Source organism: Doryrhamphus excisus, linkage group LG12, assembly GCF_037039965.1.
Source record: "Doryrhamphus excisus strain RoL-2023G ecotype Guam linkage group LG12, RoL_Dexc_Guam_v1.1, whole genome shotgun sequence".
NCBI classification, from domain to species: domain Eukaryota; kingdom Metazoa; phylum Chordata; class Actinopteri; order Syngnathiformes; family Syngnathidae; genus Doryrhamphus; species Doryrhamphus excisus.
Genome location: NC_136368.1, coordinates 65,391 through 89,613, shown reverse-complemented (window position 1 = coordinate 89,613; position 24,223 = coordinate 65,391). Strand labels below are relative to the sequence as shown.

Sequence of the window (24,223 nt, the reverse complement as noted above, 5' to 3'; positions counted from 1 at the left end):
CTAAGGTTTTATACACATATAAGACACATCTAAGGTTTTATACACATATAAGACACATCTAAGGTTTTATACACATATAAGACACATCTAAGGTTTTATACACATATAAGACACATCTAAGGTTTTATACACATAAGACACATCTAAGGTTTTATACACATATAAGACACATCTAAGGTTTTATACACATATAAGACACATCTAAGGTTTTATACACACATAAGACACATCTAAGGTGGGGCCATTTGTGCGAAAAATAGATTTTAACCAGAAAGAAATGCCACCAGTCCAGGGTAGACCTCGCCTTTCGCCTGAAGACAGCTGGGATAGGCTCCAGCATACCCCCACCTTAGTGAGGATAGCAAATGGATGGATGGAAAAAAAACAAAACAAAAATCAAATTGTCATTTGACAAGAATTAGGTCTCATCCATCCATCCATTTCCCCACTAGGGTGGGGGTATGCTGGAGCCTATCCCAGCTGTCTTTGGGCAAAAGGCGGGGCACACCCTGAACTGGTGGCCAGCCAATCACAGCCATCCATTTTCTATGCCGCTTATCCTCATTGGGGTCGCGGGATACGCTGGAGCCTATCCCAGCTGTATTTGGGCAAGAGGCGGGGTACACCCTGGACCGGTGTTGTTTATGTTGGTTTAGTTGTTTAGATTTTAATTTGATCTGTCACAAAAACAAAAAATATTTTTCTCAAAGTGAAAGTTATGCTCAAATTCACAAAAAGCACAAAAGGTTTTTGGTCGGGAACTGATATTTTCCTGAAACGTACCCACGTATGTTCTACTGCTGATTACTAAAGAACAGAAAAGGAAGAAAGAGCCTTCCTTTCCTGATGAAAGACGGGAGTCCAATGTTTCTTTTGGTCTTTATACAGCCATGGAACACAACATTCTGCGTGCCTTGAAAGATCTGCTACGGAAGAAAAATGGCTGGACGACAGATCAGGGTGCGGTTGCATATCAGCTGGTTCAATACCAGCTAATATGCAACCGCAGCATGAGGATATCGACTAACGTGGCTGTCTGTGACACTCCCCGCAGCGCCACCCACGCACCCGCGTGTGCCCAGACCAGATGGTATCAGCCCCATCCCCAGTTTCGGCCTGGTCCCCAAAATAAAGTCCAATTATTGCAAGGGTTGGTCAAATGAATTCACGTTCCGGCTTGACGTGGTTCCTGACACGTTTACTGGTCCTTCTTGAGTTTGGCCAAGCCCATGAGAAGCTGGTCTCGTCTCTCCCTCCTGGCTGACAGATGCTGCTGGTCGTTGGGAATCAGCTCGCACATCCCCTGCACGCGCCACGCGTAGCAAAAGTGAAGAAAAGAATCCACAGTCAGGAAGTCAGGAAGTCAGGAACGTTGACAGAATGATGGCAGAGACGCAGCCAAAATACGACCAAGTCGCCCTCCGTCCATACTTACATCCACAATGCTCCTGGCATCTTCACTGCAGAGGTCTGGGACGGGACCGAAGGACCTCAGCACCCTTTGGATGCCTTCCCCGTACCGCCTCATGTAGTCCCCGAGACCTGCACGTTGATGGTAACAGGTAGGTAGGTGTTTTCACCCATATGACCAACAAAGCTGAGAAGCATCCTAGTCTTAAATACCCAGCTTGTAACGTCTTGTGGTAAAGTTGCATCCTTTCATTTTTCACTACGTGGCCCTCGCTGACTCCAGTCATCACAATGGCATCCAACTACGCTCCCCTTCGTGCCAACTTTGAACTTTGCCTCTATTAGGTTTTAACCATGCTTTTATTGTCCCCATTTGCTGCTGCCGATCTCGCGATCGTTGCGTGTGACATCGGTTGGTCACGAGGTACGACGCGACCAATCGCGGACCAGTTAAATATGGCGTCGTACATACGGTTCTGAATGGCGGTGGGGAAGTTTTGCACGAGTGAGCTGCAGGTCAGTTCAAGTCTCCACACTACGACATGATACCTCTCTGCTTTTACATGTTGCCATGGACTTCGTATTCGGCAAGTCCATTCTATGTCAATTGTTTGTAGCATTAGCTGGCAGCCTCCATTCACTTCAATACTTCAATACTTCAATTCAATACTGTTTGCTTGATTGGAACACGCCTTACTTCACCTTACTTCTACTGTTTTTACTCAACTTTATCTCTTTCACTGTAAATTGTCTTTGAGTACTCTGAAAAGCGCTATACAAATAAAATGTATTATTATTATTATTAATATAGTAGACAGAATATAGAAAATAAGCCGGAAGTAATATCGGGGGTTGAGAGTTTTAGCTAGGTTTTAGCTAGGCATGGGTTATGGTTATGCTGTGTCTATGGTCGATTTTACAAATAAAACCAATAAATGTAAATTCGTTTAATAAGTTTAATATTGATTAATTTTGTATTTATTGTTTATAAGATGTATTTCTACATTTTTTTCAACCCATTGCTCACTCCCAAAGACAATTCATACGTCTTTGACATTTTTTGACACAAAGAGGTGATGACGCAAGGCCACGATAGAAGAGATCATGTTTTCTAAGAGCTCGGCATGCATCTCTCCCGTAGAAATCCAAGCGCCGCATCAACCAGGACGTGAGAAGGCATCTCGCCATGTTGCGTGAAGGTTACGCATTGAAAGGAAATGAGCACGTGGGCACGCACGCACGCACGCATGTGAGCTGCAAATGTGAAATTTAAATAGTTCATGCTGTTAAATTAGTTGTAAAAAAGCATATTTTCACTTAACAGAAGAATTTTGTTGTGTTGTTGATGTTGTGGCATCGTTGTTTCGACATTTTGGCTAAATGTGTACGACTACATTTGTCGAAGTTGGATCTTTTCCTTGTTGGGAAGTGATATTTTGCTGAAACTTACTGCCGATGATTAAAGAACAAAAAACGGTAGAAACAACCTTTTTTCAGATGAAAGATGAGGATAATCTTCCTTTTGGTTTGTACCATGTCTATGTAGCCCTACAACACTATATTGTGTGCGCCTTGAAAAATCACTCAAAGGCACCTAAAATACCGAGAGGGACGGCTTTTGAAAAATGACTGAGATTGAATAAGTTAAAGAAGATACTTTGGAAAAACCGTAATAGAGTGGTTATAAGTGATAAGAATGATTCTTTTCTGCCCAATTTGAGCCTCAACATTTGTGTTGACAATTGAACATAACTTGGCTATTCTCATGTACCTAAACCTGCGGTATGATCCAAGAGGAAGAACCTTCTCCAACCAGCTGCCGTGGGCTCTACCTGCAGGTTGGCACCTACTTTGATGGCCGCCATGCGAGTTTTGGATTACTGGTGTGAGGGGCAGCATTCATCAAAAGATGCCTTTGTGGGGCCGAAGCGAGCGACTGTGCGGCTTTCACACCCCCCGCTGACATTCTCCATCTACCTGAGGTTTCGCTCTGACACGCTCAGCAGCGCGGGACGTGGCATGTATGTAGCACATGACACCCACCAGACGCTTCATTAGGCACGGCTGCCGAGTCACATGAGATGCAATACAAGAGTTGGAGCAAAAATGTGGCATCTTCTAAGATGATAGTGCTGGCTTTTGATTGACACTGTCAGATAGGTCCTTTGTTGTACTACTTGGACTGGGTGATCAACTTACGTAGCTCATGAAGGATAACTACATCTCTGAGCGTGGCCATCCAAAGTCTGCATTATCATCTTCGTAAAGGCAGCATTTCTCTTGCTGCTTTTGGATTCTGGTATCGGATCTCATTAGAACGCTATGCTAACCATGCCATGCTAACAAGGTAGAGAGTCTCATGTGCAAAACACCTGTATCACTCCATACACTCCTGATCAAAATACTAATGGGGATCTACAACTGTAGTGCCAATGTAGTATTCTGGTGTTAAACCATTCTGACCTGTAACAGTAGTACCAATGTAGTATTCTGGTGTTAAAGCATGCCAAAGTTTCAGATAATCAAGTTTTGTGCATTAGGAAGTGAGCCCTGAAAGAAGTTTGGGATGGCTCTGAGAGAGTTTTTTCTAACACCGTGCCACAGCGGACCACAGCGGAGTGGGTGTGCCCACTAAAAAAAAAATTAAAAAATTTAAATCTGTGTAGAATAGATGCAGGTTCTGGAAGATCGAGAAAGCTCTGTGTGCAGGTTATTGTGTGTGGCTGCTCTGTAGGAGTCCACAATTCAATGCAAAGGGCCCAAAATGAGCATAATGGTTCCCCACGTAATGCTATGCAGGGGGTTTGGGGTGAGTTGGGGTCACGTCGCCTGGCCGCTCGATGCAGGAACATAAACCAGACTTTAAGGAGCATCGCCAGATACCACGCTGTAGGAGTCACGTGGCAACATTACCTTCAGGCGCATTGAGGTGCATGGTTTCCATGGGACCGATGAAGGCGTAGCGCATTCCCAGTCCCTCTGACATCACCAGGTCAATGTCCTGCACGGAGATGATGCCGTCCTGGTGGCAGAGAGATGATGGAGCGTTACAACACCAACAAACACACACTACTCTTTTCTACGCTCGTATACCGTCTTCCCGAGGATGACGACTAAGCATGTGGGCTAAGGATGGAGGAGAAATGAATGGAGAGTGGAGGACGACCATGGAAAGAGGAAGGACGACTACAAGAGTAAGGGATGGCTCACGAGTCCAGGGCTCAGAATGGGAAGACGGCTGGAGAGATGATGATGATGATGATGATGGTGGTGGGGGTGGAGGACTTCAGGTAATTCAGGAGGTCCACGATGGAGGAAATCAAAAGCTCAAAGCAGATTTGGGTTGCGGGCGGCGGGGGGTACAGGACAGGCCGGCCTTTGTTCCTGTCTGGTGTTCAACAACAACGAGCCTCTTATCTTAGCTAAGTGGCCAGGTGGGCGGAGCCTTTCCTCCACAATGATCACCATCCGCTTTCTCAGCCGCTCTGCTTTCCGATGCTGGCCTGGGCTCAATGAAGCCGTCTGTGTGAGTGTGTAATTGGAAGGGTTGGGTGTGGGGGTCACTGTTGCATAACAAGGATCAGAGGGTCACTCACACGCCAAACCTCCCTGTCAGCCATATTTCAGCCTTTTCGGAATATTTACATTTGACATTCTTCATTTCCTATTTTTAGAATAAAATACAATTCATGGCGACAAAAATGGTTGAAATTGTTGCCAGCGAGGCTTGCTGGCATGCTGGAGCCTATCCCAGCCTATCCCACCCTGGACTGGTGGCCAGCCAATCCCAGGGCACATGTAGACAAACAACCACGCCCACCCACATTCATACCTATGGACAATTTGGAGTGGCCAATCAAGCTAGCATGTTTTTGGAATGGGGGAGGAAGAAAACCCACGCACTGGGAGAACATCCAAACTTCACACAGAGATGCCCAAGGGGGGAATCGAACCCATGGCTCCTAGCTGTGTGGCCTGTGCTAACCACTCTCACCGTGCAGCCCGCTCAAAAATGGACAACAATAAAATATTTGACAAGACCAGGGGTGAGCCACATCAGGCCCGCCAAGCATCTTAATCCGGCCCACTGAGCGCTTCCAAATTCCTTTTTTTTTTAAAACCTTGACTTGAAAACAACATGACTTGCAGTGTTTTTGTGGCACGCTGGGGTTGCCCAAATAGCTGTCGCTATATCTGCAGCTAGCAAGATGTCAACACACACGACCAAGCTAGTAACCTAGCTACGGCACATGTGGACATACAAAGGAATGGCTACGTACGATACCCGCTCCAAAAGTATTCCTGACGCTGCCGGAGGAGTTAACATACTCTTGATAGCCAATGTTTTAGTCTTCATACTTCATACTGTAGCGCTGGACTACCCAGCATGCCTTGTGGCTATTTGGAAAGAACAGTTTTAAGTTAGGGGTTATGTTTAGCGCTTAGTCACTCAGCCTCGTAGTAGTCGTAGTCATTGAATTATGTCATGTGTTGACTTCCTGTGGTTGTGTTGCGTTGTTGTTGTACCGTGAGCAAGTATGTCGTTGTGTTTGATGACCACCTGTATAGAGACGGAGCCTCTGCCAGGTTTGAATGATCTCACAACACGGGCTACTGCTGCACCCACAACCCACACCAAGCTAAAGCTCAGCTCTGAAACCCCGACATCACGACCTTAACACATTTAAAGCACAAACCTTATTTGTGGCCCTATTTCCCCTACACAGGGTGTTATTTCATGTCTAGAGGGCTCTCATGATGTTAAAAAGCATGTTTACAAGGTCCAAGCCGTGCACAACCTTCTGTTGCGTTTGACATGAGGCATTGGCGTACATTATGTAAATCTCAGTGTTCTTGACTAACGTAGTAAAGGCGATTTTAAGTTGTATTCATGTACCCCACTTTGGGCACCCGGGGTCTAGCACTAGCTAGACCATTTTAACTTTAGACTGTCTTAAAAAACCTCTTTTTGGAGTCATTTCTAGCTCAAAGGTAACAATAAAAATAAATAGCGTTAGCATTGAGTTCAGGGTATGAATCATTTGGGAGAACAAACAGTCGTTTCTCAACCAAGCAAACTACCACACAGAATCTCTGGTGTTTCCTACGTCAGTCTGATGTAAAGCCCAGCAAAGTCTTTATTGGGACGGTCCACGGGGGGCTCTATCCTGGGCAGACTGGTCCACTTTAGCAGCACGGTGGCATTTTTAACATCTGACACTTAATGGAGCACACAGGGTTAATTCCCATAACAGGAGCCTCACAGGGAGCCTGGACTTCCACAGGCCAGTGTGAAGACACCTCTCACATGCTACATCCACATTTATTCTACACACACATTCCACAATACCGTGGCCTCGCGCCGCCCTGCCTCATTCCACGCCCATCAAATGAAGCGGACGCAACGCCGTCCCGTCAGCAAGATGGCTGTGCCGATTAAACAGTGCCACATTCCAGCGGTATCACAGCCAGCCTAAGGTCAAATTCCCTCAAGTCCAGTGAGAACTTCAGTTCTCCAACATCAAGTCCTATGGACAGGTTTGTGTCTGGAATGTGTTGTTTCTTCATGCTCTCTTAAGCTGCCAAAGGTCAGACAAGCCCACTTGGTTCGTTAGTGAGCCAAGGACCTTTTAAACAAGGAATCCACTTGAGGAACAGAGTGGAAGTGATAAAGACAGGTGTGTCTGTAACGTACAGAGCTACCTCGGTTTTTGTTATTAATCCATCCCATGGGATCCATCCAAAATCCGGATCAATGTAATCCATTCCAGACACACAATAATATGAACACAAAGACATCTTAGAGACAATAGTTGTAGTTTTTCATGCCTGCCATGTGCATGTGACTCCGGGCTCGCACTGAATCCTTTGTGGCTACGGGCCTGATCCAGTCCGGCTTTCCGCAAAATGCCACTCACTCCGGCAGACAGAGCGAGGAACTCCTGCGCCGGCATCCGCGGCGTCGGAAAAAAAGTTTGAAAGTTTGTATGAGCCTCCAACAGGGATTCCCATCTTGTACAATTCTTCCGGCGGCTGCAACGGAGCCGCGAGGGATTCGGTGTGATCCCAGGGTGAAGCTGTAAAATTGAAAGCGCAGTGTGGCAGGGGACAACTTCACTATGAGACTTGCAAAAGATTGACACGCTCCACTTTGCAGTGAGCAACGACATGCACAATTTATCTAAAACCAAAGTTGAGATATTGATGGGACTCAAATGGTCATGAACAAAAAAACTATCCACTTGTCATTTCCTCATTATTGCTTTATCTGAATTCTCCAACTGTACAAGCGCCCAGTTATTCAATAAACACCATAAATATGCTGCCAAGATTACAGTCATGCTCTGTTGCACAACAGTGTGATACTACAGTATATAGACACAGTATACACTATACTATACTATACTATACGTACATACTATGTGGGACAAGTGGTACAAGAATGTATTCCTGCAGACTGCCTTGGTGTAAGAATGCAGATAGACATGTCTGACATGATGGTTTCATCTGGTCCAGTTATTGTCTTTCACTGCTGTTTGATTGCCTTCGGGTTCATTTCATGTCTTTATGCAGCACACCATGCACACTCGCAGCAAATCATGTCAACATGAAATCCAAATGCACAAACCTGATTATCTGAAACCCTGGCATGGTTTAACACCAGAATACTAGATTGGTACTACAGTTATAGGTCAGAATGGTTTAACACCAGAATACTACATTGGTACTACAGTTATAGGTCAGAAGGTGGAAGAAGCATCAAAGGTCCCCTTTAAGAAAGAAAAAACAGTCTTTAATGTCGTGTTTTTATCATTTCATTGTCATCGGCACATTGTTCATCTGTGTGACGATTTGGTGTTTTCTTGTCTCCTGCTTTGACCTGCTGGGGACTGCTAAAGTCAAGTAGCCTTTGGGCTAATTCTGGCACGTTTACATTTAAATCTTCGTGGCTATGCACTGTTCATTTTTAAGTAAAGAAATATGAAAGAGGAAAAAAAGGCAAGAACTTACATGCCTAATCTCAAGAAACATCTCAGCACAAGCCCAATGCTGGGACATATTGCAAGCTTCAGAAAGGGGAATCGGACGTGGCGCCTTTCTGGTTTAATGTCGGGGATTTTGTGGCCTACTGCATAACCAGTAGTTATGCTACACGGCCAGGAATTTGGCAAATTGACAGTAAGGTCAAAAGTAAAAATGTTGTGGAGTGAGAATGTCTGTCAGATATGAATCAACAGCTTTTCACATGCAACATCTGCAATAGAAAAGCGTGCGATGATAAGCATTTAAATACAGATGTGTCGGAACCTTTTCCAAACAAAAGCATCCTTTCAACTTTAAAAAACAAGTCAAACAAATATGTAGAACAAATGTACCATCAATGGCCCTTCATGCTCGTCTTGTGTCTTGTCTTTTCAGACCATGGACAATCCTTTGTGCGTGATGTCTCACAAGGCACGGACATTTTCTAAGGGCACCGTGACCTTTGTACGTACATCCTGTACGGTAGGATGGTCACGAGCAAGCAGCTGCAATTCATTGCATTTCAATAAATGTGTCTCTCATTGGGAGCCATTTTAATGGCCATCATATACTGCATATGTGGAAAATAATTATTCATCATTTGCATTTTCACCTTTCACACAAAGCCAAGGCGTGGATGGTTGGTAGGCTCCTTAACATCCAGCCAAAGATGTAGGAAGGTGGTGTCTGTGTAGATCTCGCTTCCACATCGTGTCTTTGGCAACAACCACGTCTTCAGTGAAGGCAAACGTAATCTTAAAAGTTCATACTTTCGTCATTTAGACGCATTTTCAATTGTTTTCTGCGTGTAAAACTATAAAAACAAGTTTTTAACATTTTTGGATTTCTGGGACAGAATTCCTTATGAACAGAATTTCTTATGGGAAAATATGATTCGGCTAGAGTTTGAATTATGCTGACCAAGGTTTCACCGCACATGCTTTCGTAATTCATGCTGCACTCCTGTCAATCACGTGAAGTGTGACTCGCTACCACCCCAGTTGTCTGGTCATCAACGTCACCTTTCATTCACAGTACACCTAAGGAGCTCAGCTTCTGACACCGATAGAAGCACTGACCTGGACCAGGCGCCAGGACTCGGCAATGATGGCGGCCTGCACTCTGTTGACAGTGAAGCCATCAATCTCTCTCTTCAGTCGGACGGGCACCTGACCAACCTAATAGAAAAGTTGGGACAAGCACAAAAGTCAGTGGTTGCTCAGAAACGCTTTTAAACGTACCGCTAGGTTACTCCACTGCATTGTGGTTGGAAATTCCTCTTGCTAAGCTTGTAAGACGTGCAAAACCAGTAGAGCACAACGGGACAGTCCTAAATTCTTCTTTTTATTGACGACTAAATTTTTTTTTTTTTTACCCGGGTCATCAGAGTATGGGTGTTGTCCATAACAGCCACTGTCGTGTCAGGATGAGGTACCAGCTCCACGAGTTTGACAAGGTAAGGGGGGTTGACCTGCCGAACAACAGAATCCCATCACAGACAATAATTCTCAAAGGAGGTATGACAAGAATATAAATCTAAGCAACTTTATATCAGGAAAAATGGAGTTTCTTTCTTGCTGCAGAACTCCCCCTGCCGGAATGAAGTGTACGAGCCAGCAGGCCTTTGAGGGAAAACAAATGGGACTAATGAAGTCAAGTCAAAAAGTACTTGGAAATATTAGCATAACCGGTCGTGTTACATTTATGCGCCTATGCCTTCTCAAAAGGCGCCCCTCTCTGTACCGGTCAATTTTTATGGTTTTGACTGATTTTTCAGGACGCGAACAAGAGGTCTATGATGACTGGTACACTAGGTTGAACAGTAAGGAAGATGGATGGATCTCTACAGGTTGGCGAGGCAGAGAGACGCAGATGGGAAGGACGTGCAGCAGGTTAAGGTGATCAAGGACAGGAATGGAAGGGTACTGACAGATGCCGGTAGTGGGATGGGAAGATGGAAAGTGTACTTTCAAGAGTTGATGAATGAGGAAAAGGCGAGAGCAGGAAGAGTAGAAGAGGTGTCTGCTGTGGACCAGGAAGTAGCAAAGATTGGTAAAGAGGAAGTGAGAAAAGCGTTGAAAAGGATGAAGAGTGGGAAGGCACTTGGTCCTGATGGTATACCTGTGGAGGTATGGAAGTGTCTAGGAGAGGTAGCAATAGAGTAAATCCTGACCGGGTTGTTCAATAGGATCTTAGGTGGAAGGAGTACATCAGAGGGACATGTTATGTTCATGTTAGAGGCCTTGGAGATAAAGTCCTTTAGGCCAGACCGAGATGGTTGGGACATGTCCAGAGGAGAGATAGTGAATATATTGGTAGAAGGATGTTGCCAGGTAGGAGGCGTACAGGAAGACCAAAGAGAAGATTTATGGATTTAGTGAAGGAGGACATAAGGGTAGAATACAGGGGTTGGATGAAGGAGATTGGTTTGCTGTGGCGACGGGGCACTTTTCCTTGAAGTGATATGGGCCAGCGTGACTGATTCTAGAGGCCTCGGGCAGATGACCTGACTGCCCACCAATGACCCCATGACATTTTTGTGGGATTCAAAGGTCACACAAACCGGATGGGAGACGATGCAGCGGCTCCTGTCTTGGACTTTGGAGAAGACGTTGCTGGGCACCAGACAGGAAGTGGAGCTGCTCAGGATCACGTCTTTTCCCACGAGACGCTCCACATCCTGGAAGATGTTCTGCTTCACCTCCAGCTGCTCAAACACACACTCCTAGAAAGAACGACAGCGTTACCAGGTACATGAAGCCAGGCTGAGGGTGTATTTCTATGTCACGCTTTGGACAGGAAAAGAACTAACTCATTTTCTTTGGGTCTTTGGGGAGTACCTTTCATTGAATACTATGGAAAACATCTTTCAATATTCCTGTAGTATATGGATAAACTGGATGATTCAAGGGAGCACTTCCGACTGCAATAAAATGCTGATCCAGCAACAGGAAATGCTGCAAACTCAGATGTGGTATCTTAGCCGTACAATTAGGAAAAAGTATCGAGGCACAGTAAACACTGCACAGATTATTTGAAAGACGCAATAAACTAGGGTCTGTAAGCTAATGTAGTCTAGCCTAGTTTGGCCAAATATGATGAGGAATCTAGCAGCAGGAAGCATGACACCGAATGTCGACTGAAGAAAAAGTGTATTTTTCCCAGCACGTATTTCCCTGTGTCCAACAAGTCCGCTATTGTTTCAGCGGGAGTTGACGGCAGGATATTGATTTATTTACACTCTGTGTCTGCTTTGGTGAGTCTCCTGGGAGGGGCCATTATTCAGCTCATTCTTGTTGAGTGAAGGCTGAAAGAGTCAAGCATTGGCATGTATGCTTTATGTAGCAATCATTCTACCACTCATTTCACCTGTGAGGGATACACGCTTTCTTCTGGGAAATGAACTCAGATGATATTCATGAATGAATTATTGTTCATTTGTGGTTGAATGTGGCCTGTTATTAGGGGTTATTGGCCATTTACGCTGATTTGACCTATATTGTCCTCATCTGGTGCTCTACCCCAAAAATACGCCTGCGTGTTTACGTTTTAAGACCCTTGATTGATACTCAACAAATTCATCCAAATGATCAAACTAAAGCAGCAAGCACCTGGACAAAGAAGGCGCCCTGCAGTGCGAGCGGCAGGTCATCATAAGTGCTGAGCAGAGCGAGCTGCTGAGTGGCGCTCAGCTGCCCTCTCAGCATTCCGCCTTCCTCCAGCTCTGTCATCTGTTTCCTGAGCAAACGACACAGCGTGAATCATACGTATGCGCTCCTGACCGCCAACTGAGCATCTTGTAGACAGGCAAAGCCAAGACTGTAAATATGTTGAAAATGTTTTATGACTGACTGATGTTTCAGCGAGTGTTCAACATTGACATTCGGGTTTGTGTCGCCATCTAATGTTTAACCAGCCATGTCGCCACACGGCAGGCTTTGTGTGTGATCATGCGAGGCCTGTGTGTCACCTCTGCCCTTGCCTTGCACCATGTTGGACTTGTTCATGTTCCAGCTGTGTTTATGCACGTTTAGAAACCTGCCTCACCAGCGGAGAGCCTCTTATGGCCGTTACATTTGGCAGGAAAGGTAGATTTAAAATCCACAATTAGCCCATTACACAGTGTTGGCATTAGTGGGGTGTTCAAACCATACTAACCCGAGCTCTGTGACCGCCTTGGCTGCTTGTCCCGGTTGATTGTCATACATCTTCACACTGTAGCCTCCACTGGCAAACACCATTGCCCAAGAGCGGCCAATCAGCCCACTGTTGCAGAACATTTTAAAGCACTCGAAATTATTTGCTGCGTTGTGCATACTCCTCTGCACTTCTGCAGAATTATGATGGCTTGACATGAGTTGTATGCACCAAATCATGTAAGTAGCTGAAAAATGAACGTAGACACTAGTTTATGCACAGCAACTTTGGATTTGTTGTCATTTCGCGTTTTTATACCTCCTGTAAGTCATTCCGTATCTGATTTAACTAAAATGTAATAAACAGAAAAATGACCCGATTATACCTGTAGTGTTTACTTTAGTACGTTAGGTGAATACGGGTGACTTTGGAGGAAACGGTACAGCATACTGTACAAGCGTATAACTAAGTCAATCGTATCTTAACTTTCATCCCAGCACACCAGTTGGATAAATGTAAACATTGAGAATGGACTGCAAGTGGGCAGCCCGAAAGATCTTGTCTGGCTAACCTGCCGATGACGGTGATCGTCTTCATGTTAGACTGGCTCATTTTCTTCATCCGGAGAACTTGGCTTGGCTCAATTGGTCATAACTGTCTCTCCCCGCCCTCCATGCGTTAGGCTGCAGCGTGCTGCTACGGGCAGCCAAAAGGCCCAAAGCCGCGAAAACAGTCGCACAAATACGCTTTTACAGCTTACAAACGTATAATCTTCATTGATGCCTATTTGGCTTTGGTTGTGTTATAAGGTGAATTCTTAACAAATGCCTCTCCGTTGTCACAGTGACTGGTTCGCATGCCCGTCACGAGTGTATCCCAGCAACTACTTAAACCTGTTTTGACCAATGCGCGTGGAACTGGGTGATGATTGACGCCCAATTGACGAATCGTGTTTCGTCAAACGAAAAGAGTCCCGCCTCTACGGCGAAGATATCTGAAATTGACAACAAACGCCTTTCGTCGTTTTCTCACTGATTGGCTTTTTAAAGTTGCTCTCGCTGGGAAGGCAACATGGAAAATGTACACCTGGCGGTTGAAGAGGATGATATTTACACGGGATACAACGACTATAATCCAACTTTTGATACCGAGGTGAGTAGCCTACTGCCAGTATGCTAGCAAGCTAGCTATAGTTAGCAGGAAACTATTTGATGGCTTCTGTATAGCGCAGTATTACAGTACGTAGTTACCCCCCCAACCCCCCCCCCGATAATAACAATTCATCCAGGAGCTGGATAACGACGTGGGCTTCCAAGAAGCAGTTAGGACCAGTCATGGAAGAAGACCCCCGGTGAGTACACTGGATGTTACTATAACGAGGCAAATAATGAGCAGGAAATAATATGTATTTATACAGAAAGCAAAGGCACAACAATTTGAGCAATTAAGTTAAACTCACGAAGTGCTCTTCAATCTCATCTTGTCTTCAAAATTTCAGATGACCGCTAAATTTCCTGGTACTGCCACAGGAGGGCGCCCTTTAGCTTCTTCTTTTGGGGTAAGTATAGCAAATGAGATTGAATAGTCATCAAATACAATATTTCCTATTTGACAAAAGTAACAATTGAATTGACATGTTTTGGCAAGATAAAATTTTGGTGAATTTCATGATTTATTTTGCTAACTTGTGTTTCTAGAATCGGATGACATCCTCTATGGGCCGGCCAGTGACTGGTGCCGTACTGGTATGTTTGGCTTCTTTTTACTAAGCTTGTCTGCTGGATTACAAAATGCTACACGCATTTTCTCCATTTTTGATGGCTCAGGATGGAGCGTCTCGACCCATGTCTGCAGTCAGAGCTGCTGGCTTCACCTCGTCACGAGCACGTGGTGAGTTTATGAACACTTCACTGCAATCTATTCTATTGTGATACGAAACAACAAATAGTTCTGCTCGGGAGATAATTTGTTCATTTTAGGCTCAACCTTTGACCCGCTGGGCCAGTCCAGAGGCCCTGCACCCGCACTTGAAGAAAAGAAAGACGATTTGTGAGTTATCAGTAGCCTGAATGAAAAGCTTATTTGAAGATTAGGCATCCAGAAACCACAGAGTCAACACACAATATTATTATTATTATTATTATTATTATTCACACTACTGGTGTTACAGGCCTGAGGAGAAGATCAAGATCTTGGAGAAGAAAGTGAATGACTTGATAACAGAGAGCTGCATGGCACAAAGCATGGGCAATTCACAACTGGTCAGACACATCTACATTTCATGTTAAGCCACCGTATGCGTCAACTTTTTGCTAATCATTTGATTGTTTGTGTGATGCCAGGCTCTTGAAAAAGCCAAAGAAGCTGAGAGAAAGGAGAGAGCGCTGGTTAGACAGAGGGAGCAGTCTGGCAACGTAGAACAAATCAACATAGATCTGACGTATGCTGTAAGTGCACCAACTTGGCTGCCATGCTTTCTCCAATGGAAGAGTGTCAATCAGTGTTACCTGTTGGGTTCTGTTGCTAAAGTGTGTCGTTGGCAGATCCTTCTCAACCTGGCTAACCAGTATGAAAACAATGAGATGTATCCAGAGGCCCTGAGTAGCTACCAGCTCATTGTGAAGAACAAGATGTTCCCCAATGCAGGTGAGCAAAAGGCTGTGCGCCTCCTATCACCTCCTATCACTTCCCACTCTGTGCTCCTCCATCGCCTCACTCGTACTGTGTTTTGGTGTGCTTGCCCTACAGGACGTCTGAGGGTCAACATGGCCAACATCTTTGTCAAGCAGAAGAACTATCCCAAAGCCATTAAATTCTACCGGATGGCGCTGGATCACATCTCAGACGACTACAAAGAGATGAGGATCAAGATCATGCAGAACATCGGCACCGTCTTCGTCCTGCTGGGCCAGTACTCGGACGCCATCACGTCTTTCGAGCACATCATGAGCAAGAGTCCCAACATCAGGACCGGCTACAACCTCGTCCTATGCTACTACGCCACAAGAGACGGGGATGGCATGAAGAACGCCTTCCAGAAGCTCCTCTCTGTCCCGCTGGGCATCGACGATGATGACAAGTACATCTCCGCTAATGTGAGTGACGCTAATGAATGTACTATTTGACACAGGAAAATTGTGACTAAAGTGTTTGGGGGGTTCATGACTGCATCAACTAATTTGCCTAATCAGCCATGACGCATACGTATGCATAATTCTAATGGTGCTGTAGGAGAAGGAAGATCATTTTGGGAAATGACAAATTAACTTTCTTCTTTGTTGTTTTTTTGTAATGTCACAAAGACTTAAGTAACACTTAAGTGAGCTCGAAGAAATGTAAGATTACTACTCACTATCGCCTTTGGCTTTGGAAAGGCTGGACTACTGCATGAAGACGATAGCTCGAGCTAAACGTGACGCAAAGAGAGACTATGAGACTAAGAGAAAGAGACTGACTGTGTGTGACGAAGGGATAATTACAAGGCTGTTCAATTGTGACACCGAAGAAGATGACTTTTATTTTAGTTTCCTGGAGGAAGACGGCGATGAATGACTTTTCTGGCAGGCTACTGTTTAACTAGCCATGATACGCTCACTGTCCGACACTGTTTGGGGGAAGCAAATCTTTCTGTGTACTGAATATCCCATGTTACAACTGAACTTCATTCATGTTTTTGTGGTGAAAGTCAACAACGACGACACAGAAGTCTTCTGCCAACTGCTGTGTTCACCCTCTCCAATGTTATTTTCACATTTCGACTGTTGCCACACTTTCCTTTTCCAATCCCCCACTCTGTCTTTTAGGATGACATCGGGTCCCACATGTTGATGGAGGCCATCAAGAATGACAAGCTGCACCAAATGGAGAGAGAGTTGTAAGAAAAGCATTTGTAAAATCCAAAAACCAGCTATACTATAAAATCGTGAATTGGTGCAATTTTCTGCTGACATAGGAAAGCTCGAGCTGAGAAGTACGTGATGACGGCCGCTAAGCTCATTGCTCCAGCCATCGAGGCTTCTTTCGCCGCTGGATTTGACTGGTTTGTCGCATAAGCACAAATACACAAAACTTGTGGGAGATGACATCAAGATATATTGCACAGCAGTCTCTTTCGATGGATGTTTTATACATGTACTAGCTGATATACAGACCAATTATTTGATATCAATGTTCTCAGGAACATACATACCCACCAACTTAAAATGATGTACTTGGTCCTGAAGGTGTGTTGACATGGTGAAGAGCTCTCAATACATTGATCTGGCAAACGATCTGGAGATAAACAAAGCCATCACCTATCTCAGACAGAAGGACTTTAACCAGGTGAGCGTCTCATCAAGGGAAACGTCCATTTAGAATCGCCAATCAAACACTTTGTTCTTGTGTGTCTGCCGCTGCCACTATTGCATTTGAAGTGTGTTGCAGTTTTTGTTTCCCAACATTGTGCTTATATTCTCATCTTTTAGCTTTACAACTGTTTTCTTCACATCTGCTGGATGTGTCAGGCTGCTCATTCCTCATTGACTGCATTCTCTCTGTCTTTTGTGCCCATTCCTTCCTCATCTGCATGCGTTAGGCCGAGGTATGTGTGCCTTTTGCTACCTTATGATCAATGGTACTCTTGGTGTTTTGCTGCATATCTGTGTAGTAAAATGCAAACAACAAGTTCACCAGTCTCTCGTTTATCACGGTTAATTGGTCTCATACCCAACCAAAGTAAGCGATTTTCCACAAAGTAGGATTCCTTCTTTATGAATACAACATTTTTGTAGTTGTTGATTAGAGCCCCCCCCCCTCCTCCTCGGCATGAAATAACACCCCTACAGTCACGTTTACATTTGTATTACCCAATATAGTAGACAGAAAAAGAGAAAATAAGGGAAAAACAAATAAATTATGACTTTTTCTGTCTTTTTTTTACTTCCGGTTTTTACAGTTATTCACGTGGTGGTTATTGTCTCATCAATGTAACATTACTGACACCGAGAGACCAGTGTACGATATTCCAATGTACAATTCAATGTATTTACATGTATTCGTGTAACCATAAAAGTATACAATCAAGGGTAAATATCCTTCAAAACGGCGCTTTTTTTAACACACAGGCAACCTACCACCTACCAGTAAAAGAAAAAAAGAAAACAGCAACATAAGTCAATGGAAAAAGAACGTGACAGAGTGAAAATTGGAAACAAGCTTTACGCTTCGTCCTGACACATTTTGACCTGTCATCACATCAGGCAGTGGCAATACTGAAGACATTTGAGAAGAAAGACAGCAGAGTAAAGAGTGCCGCTTCCACCAACCTGTCTGCTCTGTTCTTCCTGGTAGGTCCCCTTCCCACTTCCAATCAAAGTATGTCTGTAGTAGTATCTTGTACGTACCTTTCCAGGAGAAGGACTATGAGCAGGCAGAGCGATATGCCGATCTGGCCATGATAGCTGATCGCTACAATCCAGGTGCTCTCGTCAACAAGGGCAACACAGAGTTTGTCAAACAGGACTATGTGAAGGCGACAGAGTTCTTCAAAGAAGCCCTGAGGAATGACTCCTCCTGCACCGAGGCTCTCAGAAACCTGGGTAACGCCCGCCTGTTTTGCTGGATCATCACCATCATGTTTCTCAGGGGCAGCTGTAGATGTGAACTAAAAAGTAGTTGTTGTCTTTGTCTCTTCTTCTAAGGTCTCACCTACAAGAAGCTCAATCGTCTGGAGGATGCGCTGGACTGCTTCCAAAAGCTCCACGCCATTCTTAGGGATAGCGCTGAGGTCATGTATCAGCTCGCTGACACGTATCCTTGTCAACATCACGCTGAGTGCACCACTCAACCTGAAACAGAACACCTCATTGTCTAGATTTCATTTATTGAGGGTACGCTTCCAACTTTGTGGTTTGGGGAAGGCCCATGTCTGTTCCAGCAGGACAAAAGCTCTCAAAACCGTGTAGGAAGCCATCCCAGAAGAGCAGAAGCCGTTCTGACTGTACTTGTGTCCATATTTGCCTTTGACAAGCGTGTGCCAGTTATGAGCTTCTGGAAGACCCCCAGCAGGCTATAGAGTGGTTGATGCAAGTCATCAGCGTGGTCCCCAATGACCCCAAGGCTTTGGCCAAACTGGGGGATCTGCACGACCTGGAGGGGGACAAGTCCCAGGCATTGCATTACTACTGTGAGGTACAAAGCTTTGTGTGCGTGCTCAATGATGGACATCAGCGCGCGTCACATGCTGTGCTCTTACCATCCAGTCCTTCAGACTCTTCCCTTGCAACATGGAGGTGATTGAGTGGTTGGCGGCCTACTATGTCCAGACGCAGCTCTATGAGAAGGCCATTCAGTACTTTGAGAGAGCCATACTTGTACAGTGAGTCGCAGCTGCCACAATTCTCAAGTCAGGCTTATTGCTTGAACTAAAGATGAGGTTGTTGCTGTGTTGTTCCTCAGGCCAAGCGAGGTGAGGTGGCAACTCATGGTGGCCAGCTGTTACAGGAGAAGTGGTGAGAATCAATGTCAACCAAAACGTCTTCAGGTGCCATGTCACGTATAAAAGGGTCTTCTTCGAGAACATTGTGCCACTTATTGAACAGGTTTTATTGTCTCCATATACATTATATGAATCCCTCGTTTCTCCCAGTCAATTGGTTTCAGGTAGTAGGATTCCTTTTTAATAAAAGGAATACTTTTGTAGTCAGAGCAAAGAAAACTTGCTTACAATCACGTAAATATGTTTTTTTTTTAAACATTAGGGTCCTCGAGGCAGAGTAGACAAAGAAGATAAGCCATTTAAGACATATTATTGTGCCTGTTGTAAGATCATTTAAACCTGCAATAAAATACTGTTGTTTGGGCAATTAAGTTTGATGCTTATGTGCCTGACACCTCGTGACCATCGGAGAAGACTACATAGTGGCACATCTTCTAAATGCCTTATATTTCTATTGTCGTTCATATAGCATTTTTATGCTTGGAAATGCTTTGAATTTTAGAAAGAATGCTTAGACAGAATTTGCCTAAATATGCATCTTTTTGGTTTATACTAGTAGGTGGTGTTCAACCACGAAAATGCATGATTTGAAATTAGAACCGCAATGTTGTGAGGGACAACCATCCATCCATCGCCGCTCGTCCTCACTAGTGTAGGGGGGGTTATGCTGCAGCCTATCCCAGCTGACTTTGGGTGAGAGACAGGATACACCCTGGACTGGTCACCAGCCAATCACAGGGCACAGACAACTTTGTGTTATACTTTATCACGTTTAAAGTGAAGTTTGGCTTCCCTCGTAGTCAATGAGCAACCATCGCTGATGCATACAAATCCATGACTATAACAAGAAAGGATAAAAGTAGGTTGGAATCTGTATCGGCCAATATACAACGTTTCGGTGTCGGTATTGGACACCAAGAAGTGGTACCAGGTCATCCCTAGTAACTTTAGATGATTATCTAATTATGACTTTATTATGACTTTTAGATGATTGTCTAATGCATTTCATTGTATGTGTTTTGAATTCTAACATTTTTATTGTCTTTGTAGGAAATTACCAGAAATCTCTAGATACATACAAAGAAATCCACCGCAAGTTTCCGGAGAATGTGGAATGTAATTTCCCCCCGCCCCCATCATATTTATCAGTATGGTTGCTGATCAGCTGATCAGATCTTTTGGTCTGTGTGTTTGCATACAGGTCTACGCTTCCTGGTGAGGCTTAGTCAGGACATGGGCCTGCAAGAAGTCCAGGACTACGCCACCAAACTGAAGAAGGTGGAGAAGATGAAGGAGCTCAGAGAGCAGGTAGAAATGATCCACCTGGATCTGAAGTTTCTGTGTAAAATGGATGTCAACACACAATGTGTGCCGTCATTTCAATTTCAATAGACAAAATATTACCAACAGCTCTCAGTATAATGTATTGCAGTCTTTTCTCATATACCGTATGTTCCCACCCTCCCTGATAGAAAACATCTGGGTGTATCCAAAAACGGGCACTGGTCAGTGCAGCTCCACAATGAGGATGAGAAACATCTGTTGGTTTTTTCCCTTCCTTCTGTGGCGTGCAATAGAGAGGAGCCTTTTTATGGTGTCAAACACTCAACTTATGTAGTTGTTGGATCCAGTTTGTTTGCACTCATTCACTTACCATGTCAGATGGTTGGAGCCTACGCTCACCATGATTTGTTCATGTGATGTAATGGGAAGTTTTGTCTTGTCGCTTCTGGAGCTGTACTTGAACTTCTCCTCAGCACGCACGCATTCAACCTTTAGTCGTGACTGCATCCATCCACCTCTGGCATGCATGTGGCAGGATAGAATCCTAAAACCACGTGCCACGGTCCTGTACACTTGTCCACAGCCAGGAGCAGCTGCCGGGTACCATGACTTTGTCAAATCACATCCAGCTGCTCTTCTGTGCACTGAGAATGGTCTGGATGAGAGGAATGCTAACTCCTAAGTCCCAAGTCCTCCCTTGGCTTGGAAATCTGTGACCGCAAGGGTTTGACAAAAAGAAATCTTTGCACATTTTGTGTGTCTTTTGCAGTGACACTGTCAGCACCGTCTCATGTTCCAACAATGCTGTCATAGCTCTAATAGGTATCATATTGTGTTGACGCAACATGTGTTCCATTGCGCTCATTGGGATGAAGACGTGTCTGATGTAGGGAACGCTCTGGTGTCAAACTCAATCTGGCTGCTTCGTTTTAGGGCTGGCGGTGTAAGCTGTGGATGCCACCATGTTTTGTGGCGTGTATTGTTTCATAATAAGCGCCTCACATAAGCAACACTGTTGATCCCATTTATGGCTTGGAAAAAATGTCCTCTATTTGTATTTCGGCAGAGGGTGAGGTCCGCACGAGAAGGCAGTGCAAGAGGCCGGAGAGAAGGCAGCGGTGGAAGTGCTGGTGAGTGTGACTTTAACATGCAGCGCACAGATATCAGAGTCAACACCAAGCTTCACACCGTCCTGCTGCGAGCCATGTTTACATTTGCAGAGCAGCAGTGACTTGCTGGAAGAGATATTCCCAGGGAGAAAATCTCAACTTGAGAAACCGCCTGACAGCCGGTCCTGATGTTAGACCATGCTTGCTTGTTTGAAGCGCTTTAGGAGATTTGTGAAAAACCTCGAGAGTACCTGAGAGTTTTCCCTTGTTCCTGTAAAGTCTGCATCGTGGCACCCCTCAATACACGAAAGGCTCACTCTCCTTCATCTATACATTTTTACATTTACCTTTTTAATATTTTACATCTGGCTGCACGGTCGCCTCCAGTTCTGCTTCCTGGACAAATCACATTAAACGATCTTGTTGATTCTTCTTCTTCTATCACATCACGCCTGACACTTTTCTTCACCTGTTCCATCCTGCCTGCACACGCTTCTTCACCTCCTTTTCACCATCTCCATTCTTCTGGACTGTTGACCAGAACAGTATTTCAAATTCTCCACCTTCTGTATCTCTTCTCCTTGTAACCTGACTCTTCCACTCGGGTCCCTCTCATTCCCACACATATACTCCGTCTTGCTGCGGCTAATCTTCATTCCTCTGCTTTCCAGGGCAAACCTCCACTCTTCTCGCATCTCCTCCACCTGTTCCCTACTCTCACTACAAATCCCAATGTCATCTGCAAACATCACAGTCCATGGAGATTCTTGTCCAAGCTCATCTGTCAGCCTGTCCATCACCATAGCAAACAGGAAGGGGCTCAGAGCCGATCCCCGATGCAGTCCCACCTCCGGCACATCTTTCCCCTGTCTTCCGGTCCTCATACATGTCCTGCACCACTTGAACATACTTCTGTCCCTCCAGACTTCCTCATACAATACCACAGTTCCTCTCTAGGCACACGGTCCTAGGCTTTCTCCACATCTACAAACCCCTTCTCTGTACTTCTCTATGAACATTCTTAAAGCAAATACTGCATCTGTAGTACACTTTGTTGGCATGAAGCCATACTGCTGCTCCCAAATGCTGACTTCTGCCCTTAGTCTAGCTTCAACTACTCTTTCCATAACTTCATGCTACGGCTCATTAGCTTTATACCTCTGGAGTTGCCACAGCTCTGCACATCACCCTTGTTCTTAAAAATGGGCACCAACACACTTCTCCATTCCTGAGGCATCTTCTCGCTTCCTAAGATCCTTTTGAACAACCCAGTCAGGAACTCTACTGCTACCTCTCCTAGACACTTCCATACCTCCACAGGTATACCATCAGGACCACATCATCTGCAGATAGCAGAGGTGGGATCCTAAGGCCCCAAAATAGGAAACACTTAATGCCTTGGCTGTCCATAAAAATTGTGAACAGAATCTGCGGAAAAGGGAAGTGGTACTTCCCAAAGTTGACCATGAAAAGGGCTCATTTTGTTGCAGGCCATTAAAAAAAGGATCTCCAGACTGGGCCCACTGGCCATTTTTGTAGGAACCCATGGCTTTGTTCAACGGATGCCCACGGGGGTATAGTAGTTCCAAACACTGCTTTTATGATGACAGGAGGCTTGATCAACCTCCATTTCTGCAGAACATCTTTAAACTGTTGACCCATTTGGTATAATTCTGAAATATCAGATCAGGGGATGTCGTTGATTGTTGCCATCTTGTAAAGCCCTCCGAGCCTCTCAATGGCTACGTAAATACATTTGAGTGACTTGAATTGCAATAAATAACTAGAAAATTAGGGCCGTTCTCAAACTTTTGACGGATAGTGCATGTTTGTATCGCAGATAGCGGCCACAGCAGCAGCAGTAACAAAGGAGAGCGTTTGGGTGCCCAGGTGATGTCATTTCCTGCTTCCAGCGAGCCCTACGAGAGCAGCAGCCCCAAAGAACTGGGTGGGATGCCTTCAACTTGCCACTTTCCAATCCTGCTACTTTCAACGTTATGACAGCACGTATCTTTATCGTGTCAATCATCCAAGATTTGGTTTCTCTTCTCTAGACGCTTCCTATGTGGATCCACTGGGGCCCCTGGTTGAGCGACCGAAGACGGGGGCCAAGGTGCGAGTAGACGATGACGATGACTTTGCGGACGAAGACCTTGGAGATGAGCTGCTGCCAGAGTAGCTTCACCACATTTTGCCCAAATATTCTTCTTTCCGACTGGAATGTTTTACAGCTACCTCTCACTTAAATCTCAACCTGGACTGGTTTCTGTCCAGTCATGAGCACAAAATCGCATTTCAAGACAAACCTATGGAAGCGGCGCGAGCACGCTGGAGTGGGGTGCCAGCTCACTTCCTGTTGTGCCTCCTTTACATTTGAAAAGTCCAAAATGCGTGTAAGAGTCAGACAGACAGACAGAATACTTTATTCATCCCTTTGGGATTCCCTCAGGGAACTTGGCAGAGCGCTGGAGGAGCTGCCGTCATCTACAGCGCCCACAAGTCTTCCTTCTTTTCAATGCATGGCACAGGCTGTCCAAAATAGGTAACTCATTTATGGCATTAATTACATTCAAATATTTCTGGCACCATGACAAGCCCCACCTCTCTGTTCCTATGTGTGACTAAATAAACAGGAAAACAATAAGTGGATATTCATATTGCTCATTGGCATTCGGAAATCCCAGAAATCACATCTCCGTTCAAAACATGAATTCAACTTCCACTGGTAAAGTGTGTCTCAAATACCTCAAACACCTCAAGTACCAATACCCATGCCCATACC

The 24,223-nt window shown here is 44.9% G+C and overlaps 2 protein-coding genes across 2 annotated transcripts; one reads left to right on the top strand and one right to left on the bottom strand.

Moving 5' to 3' along the window:
• Positions 1-507: 507 nt before the first annotated feature.
• Positions 508-13,551, bottom strand: cryl1 (crystallin, lambda 1). Its single transcript, XM_058083094.2, has 9 exons — positions 13,142-13,551; positions 12,592-12,699; positions 12,045-12,171; positions 10,997-11,158; positions 9,809-9,904; positions 9,513-9,611; positions 4,324-4,432; positions 1,436-1,542; positions 508-1,303 (listed from the first exon to the last, which is right to left on the bottom strand). The coding sequence occupies exons 1-9, from the start codon at positions 13,189-13,191 to the stop codon at positions 1,199-1,201; spliced, it is 963 nt and encodes a 320-aa protein (XP_057939077.2). The 5' UTR covers positions 13,192-13,551; the 3' UTR covers positions 508-1,198.
• ift88 (intraflagellar transport 88 homolog) lies at positions 13,518-24,112 on the top strand. The gene is made up of 24 exons (XM_058083083.2): positions 13,518-13,722; positions 13,859-13,921; positions 14,069-14,128; positions 14,268-14,315; positions 14,397-14,460; positions 14,550-14,619; positions 14,741-14,831; positions 14,913-15,017; positions 15,114-15,216; positions 15,319-15,665; positions 16,374-16,444; positions 16,523-16,609; positions 16,794-16,893; positions 17,811-17,897; positions 17,963-18,149; positions 18,252-18,360; positions 18,591-18,741; positions 18,813-18,928; positions 19,009-19,061; positions 20,099-20,164; positions 20,250-20,356; positions 21,399-21,462; positions 23,282-23,389; positions 23,496-24,112. Exons 1-24 carry the CDS (start codon positions 13,642-13,644, stop codon positions 23,618-23,620), a joined length of 2,463 nt encoding a protein of 820 aa, XP_057939066.2. The 5' UTR covers positions 13,518-13,641; the 3' UTR covers positions 23,621-24,112.
• Positions 24,113-24,223: the final 111 nt, after the last annotated feature.